We start from the raw sequence: 18,188 nt of genomic DNA, 5'->3' as shown, positions 1-18,188 counted from the left end.
CTTTTATGAATATCTACCACCAACCTGATTTTCACAGCCTGCTTGCATATTGAAATCCCCCATGATTTTGTAATAGTGCCTTTCATCCATGTCTTTTCTCTCTCATGATTTATTTAGGAGGTCTGTACATAACTCCCATCAGGGGTCTTTTACCCTTTGTAGTTTCTCAACACTATCCACACAAAATCTCCATCTTCCAACTCCAAATCACTTCTTGTTATCAATTTAACTTCATTTCTTAGTAACAAGACAACCATGTCCCCTCTGCCCATCTGCCTGTCCTTGGACACATTTCCTTGGATATTTCGTTTCTCGCCCTGACCCTCTTGCAGCCACATCATACCTGCCAATTTCAATTCACCATACAAGCTCATTTACCTTGTTTCGTAAATTGTGTGTATTCATGTACAATACCCTCATCTTGTGTTGACTGCCTCCCCTTCTCATAATTGTCTCCTATTTGTTGTGCCCGAAGTTAAATTTCTGATCCTTTCTGTATTCTGTCCTATTACTTTTTCTTCAACTTTAATAACCCCTGCCAAGCCTCACCCCCAACTGCCAACCTTTTTTTTGCATAATTTTCCATGGAACTGACCCCCCCCCCATTCCCCACTACTTAGTTGAAAGCCTTGACCACAGCACAAGTAATGTGATTCACCAGGACTTTGATCCCTTTTTTCTCCACACCAGTCTTTGAGTCACATGGTTACCTCTTTCATCTTGTTGACACTATGCCAATTTGCTATGGTTTAGGTATTAATCCAGAGATTATGACCTTTGTGGTCCTGCTTTATAATTTAGCCCCTAAGCTGCTCATAGTGCCTTAACAGAATCTTTTTCCACTTATACTGATATCACTGATACCCATATTTCCCTCCCACTCCAGGTTCCTCTACAGCCTAGTTGAGATATCTTGAACCCAGGCTCCAGGCTGGCAATACAGCTTCAGGACTCTTGATCCTGGTCACAGAAAACAAAGTCTATTCTCCTAACTATACTATCCTCACTAACAGCGATATTTTCTCTTTTCTCCCCTCTCTTGAATGGCTGCCTGTAACTCAGTGCTATGTTCAGTTTACTCATCCTCCCTACAGGCCTCACTCACACAGGGAACAAGAATCTCAGGTAATTCTCCCCCTCCCTGATGTATCACCGTGTTCGAAGCTCAGACTCTAACTCATCAATTCTGAGCTGGAGTTCCTCAAGCAACCAACATTTGCTCCAGACATGGCAACTTTGGGTGGCATGGTGGCTCAGTGGTTAGCACTGCTGCCTCTCAGCACCAGTGATCCAGGTTCAATTCCAACCTCTGGCAATTGTCTGTATGGAGTTTGCACATTCTCCCCATGTCTTCATGTGTTTCCTCCAGTGCTTTGGAAGCCTCCCACTGTCCAAAAATGTGCAGGTTAGGTGGCTTAGCTGTGGGAAATGCATGGTTCCAGGGATGGGGTAGTTGGGTGGGTCTGGTTGGGATGCTTCTTGGTGGGTCAATGTGGACTCAATGGGCCAAATTATCTGCTTCCACTCTGTAGGGATTCTATGATTTACAATGGTGTCCAACTCCCACATCTTGTAGTTACAGCACATTGCCTGGCATCTCTATTTTAACTTTAGTTCTTAATTTGATTTTTTTTAAACTTCCTATTGGTCTTTTAGTTTGTAGCCTAAATATTTCCCCTCCTTACCTTCAATCTAAAAGTAACAAACCATTTGGAGTCCATTTGGCAGCTGCCACCAACCAATGAATTTATAGTTACCTGTAATGTCACTCTTTTGTGCTGGGCCCCTAAATTGGGCTTCCATTTATCCTGTTTTAAAAAATAAATCTTACAAAAGCCAAAATGAAAAAGCATTTCTATCTCGCTGCACTAAATTCCCACATTGCCTCTAAATTCCCCAAACAATATACTCACTCAGGCTGTGTCTCACTCCCAATAGGAGCTCTCCTTCCTGGCCCCCTCCTAAATAGAGCTGAGGTGCCTCAGTCGCATTAAGCTTCAAGAGTAATTAACACCTATTGAGGTAAAGGCTTCAGGTGATTGACTGATTACCATAGAATCCCTACAGTGTGAAAGCAGTCCATTTGGTCTATTGAGTCCATATTGATCCGCTGAAGAGTATCCCATCCAAACTCACCCCCCCTACCCTATCCCTACATTTCCTATGACCAATCCACTGAACCTGACCATTTTTGGATTATGGGAAGAAACCAGAGCAACTAGCATAAATCCACTCCGACTCGGGGAAAACATGCAAACTCCACACAGACAGTCACCACAAGGACGAAATCAAACCCAGGTCCCTGATGCTGTGAGGCAGCAGTGCAAACCACTGAGCCATCGTGACACCCCATAACTGTCCCTGGGTCAGCTGAGGCAACGACTTTATTAACCTTTTCACTAGACTACTGATTATCAAACTTTTAAAATGGAGAAAGACGAGAAACATTTCCCAGTTCTAAGATGATCATCAACTAACACAACTGGAAATTCAGTCTTCACTCGAAGAGTGGTAAGAACATGAAAAAGTTGGATCTAATAGTGGAGATGCATTTAAGAAAATGAAGGGAAAGGCAATGGAGGTTACAATAACAGATTTAGATGAGAAAAAGTCAGAGGAGACTTGAGTAGAGCAGAGACACCATGGATTAATTGGGCCAAATGGTCCGTCTCTATGCTATGCATCTGATGTAATGCTCTGTAACCTTTGGAAAGCGGCCCTTCTGTCCATGTTTAGAGCATTGTTAAAATAAAGTCAAGAGTTGAGTGTTTCTGGCAGAATCCAAGCTTAATATCAGTGAATATAATGATCAGGTGGACCTTGATTATCAATGCCATATTCCATCACTTTGCTGGTGATTAATAGTAGACAAATGGGGACCAGGTTGAGTTTGTCCTGTTTTTTTGCACATTTTTGTCAGAGATATGCCAGTGTTGTAGATGCCCAGGTTAGAGGCGTGGCCAGCCCAGATAGTATAATTCTTCAGCACTATGGTAGAATGTTGTCAACATTTATAACCTCACATGGGGGAAAGAAGCAATGGGGCAGCATGGTGGCTCAATGGTTAGCACTGCTGCCTCACAGCACTAGAGACCCAGGTTCAATTCCAGCCTTGAGTGATTGTCTGTGTGGAGTTTGCACATTCTCCCTGTGTCCGTGTGGATTTCCTCTGGGTGCTTTGGTTTCCTCCCACAATCCAAGGATGTGCAGGTCAGGTGAATTGATCATGCTAAATTGCCCATTGTGTTCAGGGGTGTATTGGTTTGGTGCATGTGTCAGAGATAAATGTAGGGGAATGGGTCTGGGTGGGATACTCTTCAGAGGGTCGGTGTGGACTTGTTGGGCCGAAGGGCCTGTTTCCACACAGTAGGGATTCTAACTCTAATTCTAAAATGAGTTACCCCTGATTATGGTTCTGCATTAATGTACTGTCAAAATGCTGTATTATGTTAAACAGTAATAGTGAGTCCTGAATATGTTAAGGGCTGGATATCAGTTTGCTTGCTGAGCTGGAAGGTTCTTTTTCAGATGTTTTGTCACCATACTAGGTAACATCTTCAGTGACCCTCCAAATTGAAGCACTAGTGGTGTAGTCTGCTTTCTATTTATATGTTTGAGTTTCTAGGGTTGGTAATGTCATTTCCTGTGGTGTCATCATTACCTACATACGGGTGTATGGTGACATCATTTCCTGATTTTCTTCTCAGGCAGTGGTAAATGGGATCCAAGTCAATGTGATTGTTGTTAGAGTTCTGCTCGAATGCCATGCTTCTAGAAATTCTCGTGCGTGTCTCTGTTTGGCTTGTCCTTGGATGAATGTGCTGTCCCAGTCGAAATGGTGTCCTTCCTCATCCGTATGTAAGGATACCAGGGAGTGTGGGTCAACGAAATGTCTGAAAAACTAATCTTCCAGCTCAGCGAGCAAACCTACATCCAGAAACTCAACCTGAGCTACAAATCTTATCAAAACTCGCTATGTTAAGTGTCTGTGTAGGTGGGAAATGTGAATGATCCGATGCAGTAAAAGCTCCATTATACGTTTTCAGGTGTGAACTCAGAGTGCAGGCATCAAGGAATCTTTCAGGAGGAGTCCAGTTCAGGACGCTACCAACTGAACTTCCAGGCAGGAATCAATCTTTGCCAGAGCCTGGGGACCACCCTAGCAACATTAGAACAAGTGAAGAGGGCGCAGAGAGCTGGCTATGAAACCTGCAGGTACGGAGGTTTGAGTCAAAGAATTCATCTCTCTTTCTCTCTCTCTTTGCTGGAAGTGGGTCAATTAGCTCAGGTCAGGGAGACAGGTGGAGTTTGTCAACCTGCTGGTGGCTGGACAAGGTACTATCAGCAACTGGCTATCTTAACCATTATAAAAGCACTGGACCAATGATACACTCACACATGATACACACGCTTGTGTGTGTGTGTGTATCCACACACACACACTGACCAATCTTTCACCATCTTGGGCACACTGTCCTTTGACAGCCTACAGGAAACTGGACAAAATTTTGTTTACCCAACTGGTTCAATTTTGAGTGTTACCAGTCTTTTGTCTTTCAGTGTTAATGCTCATAGTGATTAACAAGTGAAAATATTCAAATTAAATGAGCAAAATTGCAGGCCCAAAGATTGGCCTGTAGTAGTCCACCAGTCAGGAGATAAACCTCACTTGGGAGAGGTAATCAGAATGTTTGAGAGGTTTTATTCTATATCCCACTCCCCCATCCATAAACACCCCTCCAACTCTGAGAAATATCAGTACTCCTAATTGGTTCATCAAAGACTTTAAGAATTCTGTAGCAAGAAACTCACTTCCTGACTCCCCAAAACCTGTATGCCATTTACAAGGCACAAATCAGGAATATGATGAAATACTCCTCACTTCCCGGGATGAGGACAGCTCCAAAAACAAAAAGTTTGATGCCATCCAGGAGGAGACAACTGCTGGATTGGCACCCACATCCACAAGCACCCACTCCCTCCACCATCGATGCTCCGTGGCAGCAGTGTGTACTATCTACAAGATGCATTGCAGAAATTCACCAAAGCTCCTCAGACAGCACCTTCCAAACCCACGACCATTTCCATCCAGAAGGACAAGGACAGCAGACACATGGGAACACCACCCCCTGCAAGTTCCCCTCCAAAGAGACTCACCATCCTGACTTGGAAATATATCTCAGCTCCTTCAGTGTCACTGGGTCAAAATCCTGGAATTCCTTTCCTAACAACATTATGGGTCTACCTACCCTGACATAGATTGCAGCAGTTCAAGAAGGCAGCTCAATACCATCTTTGCAAGGGGCAACTTGGGACGGGCAGGAATATTGGCCCAGCCATTCACTTACCGTGACTGAATAAAACAAATCAGATCAATGCTTATTAACATTTATCAGGAGGGATCATTTTAGCGAGGAAGTTCCCTCTGACATTATAATCCCTTTAAAATATGTCCCGGCCCTCACTCCCACTCCCTTTAAAAAAGTGGGATTCCTCACCACAGCTAGTCCCAGCCCCCAATCAAGTTCTTTTTTTACAAACTGAAGAGTTGCTTTGACAGAAATTGCATTTCTTTAGTGCCCCTCCAGGTGGAATTTTATTTAAAGAGGGAGCTCCCAGCTCCAACATGAAAATCCCTTTAAAAAAGGACTCTCCTAATGTGCTTTTTATAATCACCATTTTCACCAAGAAACTGTCTCCTCTTCAAAGCCCATTGAGGTTACTTGCTCTGTGAAAGGGGAGGAATTCTTTCAATGATCCCTTTTGATCTCTCTCCAGCTCTGAACGGACTGTCTCAATAATATGGTCTCAAGTGAAAAGGGAGGTTCAAAGCCTGGCAGAAACCAGAATATCATGTTGCTTATTACAAGTAGAGTCATAGGGATGTATAGCATGGAAACAGGCCCTTCGGTTCAACTCGTCCACGTCAACCAGATATCCTAAAGTAATCTAGTCCCATTTGCCAGCAATTGGCCCATATCCCTCTAAACCCTTCCTATTCATGTACTATCCCAGGAAGATTGGTGAAAGAATGGAGAACTAAAAGTGGAGGGAGAAAGGTTTCAACCTCTCTGGTTTGACAAATGTGCCCATCAGAACAAGGTTAAGAGTGCCACAAATATCTATGTGTACAGTCAATGGACAGGAGATTTCCATCACATCTGGGAAAAGATATTTTCCCCACGGGCTTTTAACCACCAGGCTCTTAATGCACATTCCTTTCTGTTATACTGACCTGAATGTTGAGGATTGACTTGTCGCTGTCTGACTGCTCGATGTTATGCTGTGTGTTGTTCTGCAGATATGGATGGATTCAGGGTGGTCTGATTGCTATCCCTCGAGTAGTCGGCATCCCCAATTGTGCGAATAACTTTAGAGGGGTCTACACCATTCAAAAACCATCCAATGATACTTTTGATGTGTTTTGCTTCAATGCAACAGGTAAGTGATTGTTTAAATGATCCAATTCCTGCATTGCCAAGGGATTTGATGGGAGCTTTCTCCACTTTAAAGGGATTTGAGAGGGCTCTCCTGCCTTTCCAAAGGGACCCTGACAAAATAACAACTGGCACTAGCTGGTGGTCGAGGAATGATGTTCTCCTATGATTTCTGAGGAAATGAGCTTCCCGGTGACAGTTTGGACCTCTCACAGATTAGCCATCTGCTGGGTGACAGGGAGGATGGAATCTGGGTCTGGGTGATGGCAAGTTGATATCGATCATTGACCCTCTCTAGATTCAGCAGCATTGGCAGGAACTAGGAGTCAATTAATTAACTGGCCCTTCTTGGGGGCTGCGGGGTTGGGCGGGAGTGTGTGTGTGTGTGTGTGTGTGTGTGTGTGTGTGTGTGTGTGTGTGTGTGTGTGTGTGTGTGTGTGTGTGTGTTTTTTTGTACTAGTCTGTGCGTGTCAGTCTGTGTATATGTGTACGTTAGTCTGAGTGTGTATGTGCATAACTGTATGTATGTGTCAGCCTGAGTGTGTAGGTGTGTCAGTGTGAGTGCCTGTGTCATTCTGAGTGTGCGTATGTGTCAGTGTGCATGCGTGTGTGTGTTAGTCTGAGTGTGTGTCAGTGTGAGCGTATGTGTGTGTGCTGCAGTGTGAGTGGGTGTCGGTGTGAATGTGAGTGTGTGCTTGTACAAGTGAATATACGCATGTGCAAGTGAGTACGTGTATGCATATATATATGTTCATGTATTAATGTGTATGTGCATGTGTGATTGTTCATTTTGACAGGTGTTTGCATGTGAACTTCAGTGTTCACACATGTGAACGGTTGTATGTGTGTGTAGGAGTATGCCGTTCTTTTGAAATCTGTAGAATTGATTAATTTCTTTTCTTACTTCCAGAATATGAAAGTTGTAGCTCTGAGATTTCACCCCCAACACAGTCTCCTGCTGACCCCAAGGTGATCAGAGTCAGCCATGTTCTCACCACCCATGGAAAACACACTCCCAGCAGCTTACAGACTAGCAGAGGTACCTCTGGAATTCACTGTTTCCCTCTCCATTCTCTGTCATTGTAACTGAGACCATGTTTCCATAGGACGTTCTTCAATAATGAGAACAGAAATCTGGAATTCTGCTTCTGACTAAAGAATTGTCTGCATTTTTCTAAAAAAAAACATTTTCCCAAACATACAGAGCTAAAGTGCAGTTTACAGGAACAATAATGATCAGGATAGGAAAGGTGATTTTACCCTTTTCTTAGATTCAGAGACAGAGAATTGTGATGGACGCAATCGCAGAATAAATCCAACAGCTCTTTTTAAGAATTTGAAACAAAACTGATTCTATTAAATCAGACAACCTCCTTAGTGATTTATACCGAGGTCTTCTTGTTTAGTTCACAGGGACTCTTCCCCTTTGAAACTTTTCTTGATGGTCCCAGTGGTTGACTTTGCAGGATTTCCCAGAGTTAGAGTGTGAAAGACTGCATGCTTTCTGGATAAGGATTAGTTAGTTGCTGGGTAATTTTGCTGTTGATTGGTTAACATATTCCCAAATTGTCTTCCAATGGCTAAACCATTGAGGGTCCACTTCCTGTCCCTTGGTGACTCCTATTTGCTTTTGATCAGCGTCCCATTGTTCCATTTCAATTAAAATTGGTCTCATCAATTTCAGCACACGTAACTACCACATCCACCTGTTTCCACATACCAAGCTTTGCCCTAACTTGTTCCTTACACAGACTCACATTGATATGGGGAAGCAATGAATGAGATTGCTGCGCCTCTGGCGATGATCTTTGCATCTTCATTCTCCACGGGAGTAATACCGGCTGATTGGTGGGAGGTGAATTTTGTTCCTCTATCCAAGAAAGGGAATAAGGAAATCCCTGGGAATTGCAGACCAGTCAGCCTTAAGTCTGTGATAAGCAAGGTACAGGAAAAGATTCTGTTAGATAGGATTTATGAATATTTGGAAAAAACCTCGTTTGATTAAAGGCTTTGTGAGGTCAGGTCAAGCCTCATAAGCCTTATTGAATTCTTTGAGGATGTGACGAGACAAGTTGACGAATATGGTTTATATGGGTTTCAGTAAGGCATTTGATAAGGTTCCCCATGATAGGCTCATTCAGAAAGTTAGGAGGTATGAGATACAGGGAAGTTTGGCTGTCTGGATACAGAATTGGATGACCGAAAGAAGACAACTAGTGGGAGTGGTGGGAAAGTATTCCGCCTGGAAGTCAGTGACCAGTAGTGTCCTGCAGGGATCTGTTCTTGCACCTCTGCTCTTTGTAGTTTTTATAAACGACTTGGATGATGAAGTGAAAGGGTGGGTTAGTAAGTTTGCTGATGACACAAAGGTTGGTAGTATTGTACATAGTGTTGAGAGCTGTTGCAGGCTACAGAGCTGGGTTGAGAAGTGGCAGATGGAGTTCAACCTGGATAAATGTGAAGTGATTCATTTTGGAAGTTCGAATTTAAATGTTGAATACAGGTTTAAAGAAAGGATTCTTGGCAGTGTGGATGAAAAGTGGGATCTTGGGCTCCATGTATATAGATTCCTCAAAGTTGCCACCCAAGTTGATAGGGTTGTAAAGAAGGCATATGATGTTTTGGCTTTCATTAACAGGGAGATTGAGTTTAAGAGCCTTGAGGTTTTGCTATAAAACCCTGGTTAGACCACACTTGGAATATTGTGTCCAGTTCTGGTCACCTCATTATAGGAAGGATGTAGATACTTTAGAGAGGGTGAAGAGGAGATTTACCAGGATTCTGCTTGGATTGGAGGGCTTGTCTTATGAAGAGAGGTTACATGAGTTCAGGCTTTTCACACTTGAGAGAAGGAGGAAGAGAGGTGAATTGATAGAGATGTACGAGGTAATGAGAGGCAAATATAGAGTAGATAGCCAGAGCCTTTTCCCCAGGACAGAAATGGCTGTCACAAGGGGTCATAATTTTAAGGTGATTGGAGGAGGGTATAGGGGAGATGTCAGAGGTAGTTTCTTTACGCAGAGAGTGATGAATGTGTGGAATGAGCTGCCAGTAGTGGTGGTAGAGTCAGAGACATTTAGGGACATTTAAGCGACTACTGGGCAAGCACATGGACGGCATTAAATTGAGGGGTGTGTAGGTTAGGTTGATCTTAGATTAAGATAAATGCTCGGCACAACATCATGTGCCGAAGGGCCTGTACTGTGCTGTATTGTTCTATGTTCTATGTACATTGTGTGAAACAGTAATGGCTATTATAGACTCCCAGAGACAAAACAAAAATGCAGGTGGTGGAATCCAAAATAGACAGGCAGGATGCTGGAAGAACACAGCAAGCCAGGCAGCATCAGGAGGTGGAGAAGTTGACGTTTCGGGTGTAACCCTTCTTCAGAACTGGGGGTGGGTGTAGGGGGAGCTGCAGATAAAAGGGGTGATGGAGGCAGAGTGTTGAAGTGGGGATAGGTGAAGGCAGATAGAGAATATGACCTGGTTGGTCAATCAGAGGAAAGAATCCAGCTGGCGGCAGGGAGGAGTGGAAGGGAGTGGGAGTGGCTGGGAAGGGAGTCAGGGGAAGGGAAGTTATTTGAAATTGGAGAACTCAATGTTGAGTCCTCCAGGCTGTAGGTTGCTCAGGCAGAAGATAAAGTATTGTTCCTCCAATTTCCAATGTGGTTCGTTGTGGTGATGGAGGAAGCCAAGGATGGTCATGTCGGAAAGGGAATGGGAAGGGGAATTGAAATGGGCAGTGACTGGGAGGTCCGGTTGGCCCCTGTGGGTCCACCTGTGATGCTAGGCAAACGGTTCCCTAAATTTACATTTGGCCTCGCTGATGCAGAGAAGACCACATCGGGAGCACCTGATGCAGTAAACTAGCTTAGAGGAGAGGCAGGTGAACACTTAGAAGAACTGTTTGTGGCCCTGGAGGGGGGTGGTGGGGGGGGGTGGTGCATCTTTTTGCATCTTTTGTGGGTACAGGGAAGGTACCTGGGGGTTTGGAGGGGTTGGCGGGGAGAGTGGCACAAACCAATGACTGTCAGAGGGAATGGTCCTTGCGGAAGGCAGAGAGGGGAAGATGTTCTTGATGGTGGGGTCCAGTTGGAGTTGCAGGAAGTGTTTAAAGATGATGCTTTGGATACGGAGATTGGTAGGGTGGTAGGTGAGGACAAGGGAGTCTCTATCTTTATTGCATTGAGGGATTTAGAGCAGTGGAATGGGGAATGGAGGTGGTTCGGCAGAGGGATGTCTGGATGACAGAGAGGGAAAAGCATATTGTTCAAAATAGGTGGACATCTGGGATTCTTGCGAGTGGAATATCTCCTTTTCTGAGCAGATGCGGCGGAGGCAGGAGAATTGAGAGAATGGGATGGAGTTCTTGCAGGATATTGGGTGAGAGGAGATTTAGTCTAGGTAGTTATTGGAGTCTGTAGGTTTGTAGTAAACGTCTGCCTGGAGACTGTCAGCAGAGATGGAAATGGTGAGTCGAAAGTGTGGTGCTGGAAAAGCACAGCAGCTAAGGCAGCATTCAAGCAGCAGGAGAATCGATGTTTCGGGCATAAGACCTTCATCAGGAAGGGTTTATGTCTGAAACATCGATTCTGCTGTTCCTTGGATGCTGCCTGGCCTGCTGTGCTTTTTCAGCACCACACTCTCAACTCTGATCTCCAGCATTTGCATTCCTCACTTTCTCCATGGAAACGGTGAGATCAAGAAAGGGGAGGGAGGTGACCAAGATGGACCAAATGAATTTGAGGGTGGGCTGGAAGTGGTGGGTGAATTTGATGAACTGCTCCAGTTCAGCTCGGGTGCAGGATGCTGTTGCACTAATGTAGTCATCGATGTAACGGTGAAAGAGTTGGGGCACAGTGCCTGTGTATGTAGTGAAGAGGGACTGTTTGATTTCGACAACAAAGAGGTAGGTGTAGCTTGGGCCCATCCAAGTGACCAAGGCCACCCCCTTGATTTGGAGGAAATGGGAGGAGTTAAAGGAAAAGTTGTTGAGCGTGAGGACCACTTCGACAAAGCGGAGGAGGGCATTGGTGGTGGGGGACTGGATAGGTCTGTTGGAGAGGAAGAAGCGGAGGGCCTGTATAAGGACTGCACGTCCATAGTGAAGGTAAAGCACTGGGGCCTGGGGAATTGAAAGTTGCTGAAGAGAAGGTTGGTGTCGCGTATGTAGATGGGAAGTGCCTGAACTAAGGGGAACACGATGGAGTTGAGGTAGGATAAGATAAGTTCAGTGAAGCAGAAACATGCCAAAAAGTTGAGTCAGCTGGGGTAGCTGGGCTTGTGTATCTTGGGGAGCAGGTAGAATCAGGCAATGCAGGGCTGGGGTACTATGAGTTCGGATTTCCAGAAACCATCAATAAAGGTTATTGCAGCAGAAAGGAGCTGGTGGTATTCGGGGTGGTCTATTATCATGGATTGAGGATTAGCATACAGAAGCTAGTCAGTATTTATGGGTCTTTTCAGGTTGGAAAGATATAAGTAGTAGTGTTATTTACTACTGATATTAATTACATTAGCGAATGTAATGTATCAAACTTTGCTGCTGATACAAATAATAGGTGGAGGGAATGTTGTGATCAGGACATAAGGAACCTGCAAGGGCATACAGGTAGGTTGAGTGTGTGTGGGCAAAACTTGGTGGATGGAATTCATAGATTCATAGAGTCATAGAGCAGTACAGTATGGAATCAGAACCTTCAGTCCAACTCGTCCATGCTGACCTGATATCCCAACCTAATCTAGTCCCATTTACTGGCATTTAGCTGATACCCCTTTAAACCCTTCTTATTCATATACCCATCCAGATGTCTTTTTAATGTTGTAATTGTACCAGCTTCCACCACTTCCTCTGGCAGGTCATTCCATAACGCACCGCCCTCTCCGTGAAAACATTGCCCCTTAGGTCCATTTTATCTTTCCCCTCTTCCCCTAAACCTCTGCCCTCTAGTTTGGACTCTTCCAACCCAGGGAAAGACCTTATCTATTTACCTTATCTATGCCCCTCATGATTTTATAAACCTCTATAAGGTTACCCCTCAGTTTCCAATGCTCCAGGGAAAACAGTCCCAGCCTATTCAGCCCCTCCCAATAGCTCAAACCCTCCAATCTTGGAACCATCGTTAGAAATCTTATCTGAGCCCTTTCAAGTTTCACAACATCCTTTGTAGAGTCGGGAGACCAGAATTGCATGCAGTATTCCAAAAGTGGCCTAACCAATGTCCCGTTTAGCTGCAACATGACCTCCAAACTCCTATACTCAATGCTCTGACCAATAAAGGCAAGTATATCAAATGCCATCTTCACAATCCTATGTACCATCAACTCAACTTTCAAGGAGCTATGAACTTGCACTCCAAGACCTCTTTGTTCAGCAACACTCCCCAGGAGTGTACCATTAAGTGTATAAGTCCTGCCCTTATATTTATCTAAATTAAACTCCATTTGCCATTCCTCGGCCCACTGACCCATCTGATCAAGATCCCATTGTACTCTGAAGTTACCTTCTTCGCTGTCCACTATACCTCCAATTTTGGTGTTATCTGCAAACTTACTAACTATATCTCCTATGTTCACATCCAAATCATTTATATAAATGACAAAAAGCAATGGACCCAGCACCAATCGTGTGGCACACCTCTGGTAACAGGCCTCCAGTCTGAAAAGCAACCCTCCACCACCACCCTCTGTCTTCTACCTTTGAGCCAATTCTGGTTCCAAATTGCTAGTTCTCCCTGTATTCCATGAGCTCTAATCTTGCTAACCAGTCTCTCATGGGGAACCTTGTCGAAAACCTTACTGAAGTCCATATAGATCATGTCCACCATTCTGCCCTCATCAATCCTCTTTGTTACTTCTTCAAAAAACTCAGTCAAGTTATTGAGATATGAGTTCCCACACACAAAGCCATGCTAATTGTCCCTAATCAGTCATTGCCTTTCCAAATACATGTACATCCTGTCCCTCAGGATTCCCTCTAACAACTTGCCCACCACTGACATCAGGCTCATCAGCCTATAGTTCCTTGCTTTTCCTTACCATTTTTCTTAAATGGTACATTAGCCAGCCTCCAGTCTGCCAGCACCTCACCTATCGATGTTACAAATATCTCAGTAAGGAGCCTAGCAATCACTTCCCGAGCTTCCCACAGAGTTCTAGGGTACATCTGATCAGGTCCTGGAGACTTATCCACTTTTATGTGTTTCAAGACATCCAGAACTACCTCATCTGTAATGTGAACATTTTTCAAGATGTTGCCATCTATTTTCCTCCATCCTATATCTTCCATGTCCTTCTCCAGAGTGAACACTGATGCAAAATACTTGCTTAGCATCTCCCCATCTCCTGCAGCTCCACATATCGGCTGTCTTGCAGATAGTGAGGAGACATATTCTATCCCTAGTTACCCTTTGTCCTTAATGCATTTATAAAAGCATTATTCTTAACCCTATTTGCCGGACTTATCTGTTGTCCCCTTTTGCTCTCCTGATTTCCTCCTTAATTATACTCCTACTGCCTTTATGGTCTTCTAGAGATTCACTCAATCTCTGCTGCCTATATCTAACATATGCTTCCTTTTTATTGACCAAAACCTCAATTTCTCTCATCATCCAGCAGTACCTATACTTACCAGCTTTGCCCTTCACCCTAACAGAAACGTACTGTCTCTGAACTCTCAAGTTAAATGTTGGAAAGTGGTTGATCATGCACATTGGTCAGAAGATTTAAAAGGCAGACAATAATTTAAATGGATAGAGACTCCAAAAACTGGCAGCACAGAGGGGTGTGCTTGTGAAAGAAATACAAAAAGTTATCATGCAGAGGTGCAACAAATAATTAAGACAACAAATGGAATTTGGGCTTTCATTGATACGGGTTGGAGTTTAAAAATAGGGAAGTTTTATTACTATTGTACAGAGTGTTGGCGAGACTGCACTGGAATACTGTGTCCAGTTTTGTTCCATGTATTTAAAAAATGGATACACTGGTTTTAAAACCTGTTCAAATGAGAATTACTAGGTTGCTTCCTGGGGTGAAGGGGTTGAATTATCAGGAAAATCTAATCAGCTGAGGGCTTTACTTATTAACAGTTAAGTATAGCAGAGTTGGGTTTATTGAAACGCGTATTATTCTGAGGGGTCTTGATAGACTGGAAATTGAGAGGACATTTCCATTAATGGGACGTCTTGAATTCAGGAAGATATTTACAGAGCAAAGGGACACTGATTTAAAGCGGAGATGCAGAGGGCTTTCTTCTCCCAGAGAGTAAGGAATGTCTGTAATTCTCTACCTGAGAGCAGGTTAGATCACTGTAAGTAATTAAAGAGGAGGTAGATGGATTGTTGAAATATTGAGGCGTTGACAGCAAAGAGGAGCTGGCAGAGAAAGGATCTTGAGGTCTTCGGCATGTCAGCCGTGATCTATAGAATAACAGGGCAGGGTTAAGGGCCGAATGGCCTTTTGTTTATCCTATTCCTTATTTTCTTATGATTACCAATGGGGGCAGTGTAAGGAAAAGGCACAGAAGTGTTTGATCAGCCATGATTGTATTAAATCAGGCTTAACAGGCTGTTCAGTATTGAAGAAAATATTGCTTGGGATCACTAATGTAGTAAAGTGAATAGAATTGCAGGGAGTACTCTAAATCCGATCCAACCAATGTTTGATATTAGAATTAAAATTAAAATTAGTTTTATTGTCATGTGTACTCAAATACAGCAATATAATGAAAAATTTACTATGTCGCTCCTAATAGTGCCATCTCAGGTGTAAAGTGCCTTAAGTGCAAATTAGATTACTTACAGTGTGGAAACAGGCCCTTCGGCCCAACAAGTCCACACCGACCCTCCGAAGAGTAACACACCCAGACCCATTTCCCTAACAATATGGGCAATTTAGCTTGGCCAATTCACCTAACCTGCACATTTTTGGAATGTGGGAGGAAACCGGAGCACCCGGAGGAAACCCACGTAGACACAGGGAGAATGTGCAAACTCCACACAGACAGTTGCCTGAGGCAGGAATTGAACCTGGGTCTCTGGCGCTGTGAGGCAGCAGTGCTAACCACTGTGCCACCGTGCCGTCCTGTTTGATATAGATTTAGCACATTTTGCCTCCTCGGAATAAAATCTGGTATTTTGTTTTTTTGTGACTTTGCAAATGGGAACATTAGCATTTCCAAATTCCCAACCAAATTGCACTCTATCCTGATTTGTATCAAACTCATGGAACTCTAGAATTAACCGCATGTAAGAGTGCCTTCACTGTCCGGCCTGCAAGAGATATTTCTACTGCTCTTCAGAGCCCCTGAACTTTGTGAGCTTTGAAGCTGTATGACCCCAAAGTGCCTTGGAGTCAATAATGTTCCATTCCACCATCAATCGCTGTGACATTCACTGTTTACTCCAACTGCAAACACTTAAACAAATATTTAAACAATGTTAAATCAAGAATCGAAGAACTTGCATTGCTCTAGCAGCTTTCACTATCGTAATACGTCGCAAAATGCTTTCAGGCCATTTTTGAAGAACGGCGACAGCTGCAATATGTTATACCATAGACCATACTGAGATAATGACCATATAACCTGCTTCGGTCCTGGATTTGTGTTAGAAATATGGCAAGTTATTTTACTCATTGCCTGGATGGAGTAACCCAAGAAATGCTTGGGCAAGAACTGAAGTGAGTCAACAATTTGTCCTCTGAACTAAAAGTGTTACCAGAAAATAACAAGGAGCAGCTAAAAATGTTAATCAACAGCGTCGGACAAATATACACACGCATTACAAGTTAAGTCAGGACAGGGATCTCACAGGTAACTCCCAGAACCATTTATTTCCATGTTATAACAATTCTACCCATTTTCTAATAAGACTCATGCAATTCTAATGAAAGGAATCTATATTGCGAGGGTTTTTTGTTCGGTGTCTTAAACAAAGACAGCAGTGAGTGGTTGGCCCTCGATTCAAGTTACTTTCCTTTTACTGTTATCACACTGCTGCCAACAGTCACAGATGGAGTTATTCATTTAATAGCCCCATTAGTTAGCATCGCAAAGCACTGCTGAGTTAGTCACACTTCAGCCATGCTTCTGTATATAGCATTCTGGCCTGTGAACCTGAATGTGGTAGATTTAAGTCCCAATCCAGAGACGTGACCAGATAATTCACCATTCTAGAGACTGTTGAGGAAGCTTAGGTCTGACAGTGGTCTGGTCTTTTGGATAAGATGCTCAACCATGGCTCCAGTTACCCTCTCACTTGCATATAAGAATTTCTTGGCACTGTTGCAGAGTCTTCCTGGTCAATATTTGTCCATTAATTGGCACCCATTAAACAGAACATGGAAGGTTGCCACATCCTGGCTTCGGGGTGGTCTTAAATCAGTGACAATACTGTACTTCAAAAGGCCTTTATTGGCCTAAAAACACACTTTCCTGAGTCATGAGGGTGCTATATAAATGCAAGCTCTTTCTCCCTCCTCTGCTAAATGTCAAACAGAACTTTGTAGTCCATTCTCTGGCCTGGAACAGAGAGAGGCTTGCTTGCTTGAGCAATATGACCTCTCAGTGCTGCAATCTGCTCTCTGCTGATCTTGGTGTACCATTAACCAGAGTGTTTTTTTCCAGCCCGTCCATCAGTCTGCCATCAGTAGTTAGCAAACATGGGGCTAATCAGACACTCTCTGGTTGTACAGTTTTTAATCCTTTCTGTTATCCAGCTTTGTTGGACTGACAATGGTACGTATGATGATTTTTGTTAAACTAAATTTGAATGTGTATGGGATGTTATAATTGGGCCTTGGATGGTTAGGATCCAGATGGAAAACTTAATTTCAGTGTTTATAATTTAACAGGGAGTAGGGAAGGAAGGTTTGGAGCTCAGTAAGGGCCCTTGAGAAGCGGCTAGAATATAAGAGAGCGGAGGGTACATTCAATTGTACACAGCTTTGTTCAAACACCACCTGATGTTTAACGTTCGATTTTGTGCACCACACCTAAGGTACGATATGTTAGCTTCAGATGATGCTTTTGAAGGTTTTATTCCTCTCACTCTAACCAGTATTTAGATTAATTTTCTTGACAGTTTAAAACCGTACTGAAGAGATAAAAGTGTTTATTATATTTAGAACATTAACTCACTAAATTTCATTATGTAAGGACAGAGAACCACCAAGCAATATTTCTAAACTTGAAACCCAATTAGTTAAATAGGATAAAAAGAAAGATGGCAAAGCATTTGATGTGCTGCAACTTTAGTGTGTGGAGCTGGCAGATAGCTGAGTTATCCATGACACCACCTCCACAATAGTTATCTGCAACTCAAGGGACTTCATCCCTCTACAATTCCCAATAGGTAGGGCTGGGAGCAAAGCCAGAGACAATGCTGGACAATCGTTGCTGAATCCAGGACATTAGCTACTTCTGTTCATCATCCACGGTTCACAGTTCATTAACCTAATGGGACTGGGCTCTGAGTTAATTCTTGGGTGGAGAGGGGCAGAGGTTGATCCCAGAGGCCTTTTATTTCATGGTTGGAGGAAAAAGAGTCTGATTTTCATGGGAGTTTTAGTCGAGAAACTGGCTCTCCTGCCGTTGCAAATTGAATTAGTTTTATTGACAATCAAAGTTCTTGAAGCTGATTCAAGTTGTGGGAGAGTGGGGGTGGTATGGGGAGAGGGGCTAGAAAAAATACCAATCTTCATGGAATTTGAATTCAGACAGGAACTGGAAGCATTTCTTTGTGTTTT

The 18,188-nt window shown here is 43.5% G+C and overlaps 1 protein-coding gene across 1 annotated transcript in view; it reads left to right on the top strand.

The window, feature by feature from the left end:
- Positions 1–18,188, top strand: part of f2 (coagulation factor II (thrombin)) — a 108,677-nt gene that overhangs the window by 29,418 nt on the left and 61,071 nt on the right. The window contains exons 8-10 of the mRNA XM_087996774.1: positions 4,047–4,215; positions 6,302–6,441; positions 7,348–7,476. Of these exons, the coding sequence (XP_087852900.1) occupies positions 4,047–4,215; positions 6,302–6,441; positions 7,348–7,476 (438 nt within the window). The remainder of the gene's footprint in view (positions 1–4,046; positions 4,216–6,301; positions 6,442–7,347; positions 7,477–18,188) is intronic.

The sequence above is a fragment of the Chiloscyllium plagiosum genome, unplaced genomic scaffold (assembly GCF_037043375.1).
Source record: "Chiloscyllium plagiosum isolate Xiang-an unplaced genomic scaffold, Cpla_swu_hap1 HiC_scaffold_18, whole genome shotgun sequence".
NCBI lineage: Eukaryota > Metazoa > Chordata > Chondrichthyes > Orectolobiformes > Hemiscylliidae > Chiloscyllium > Chiloscyllium plagiosum.
The sequence above is the reverse complement of the archived record's forward strand: the minus strand, read 5'-3'. Positions and strand labels throughout refer to the sequence as shown.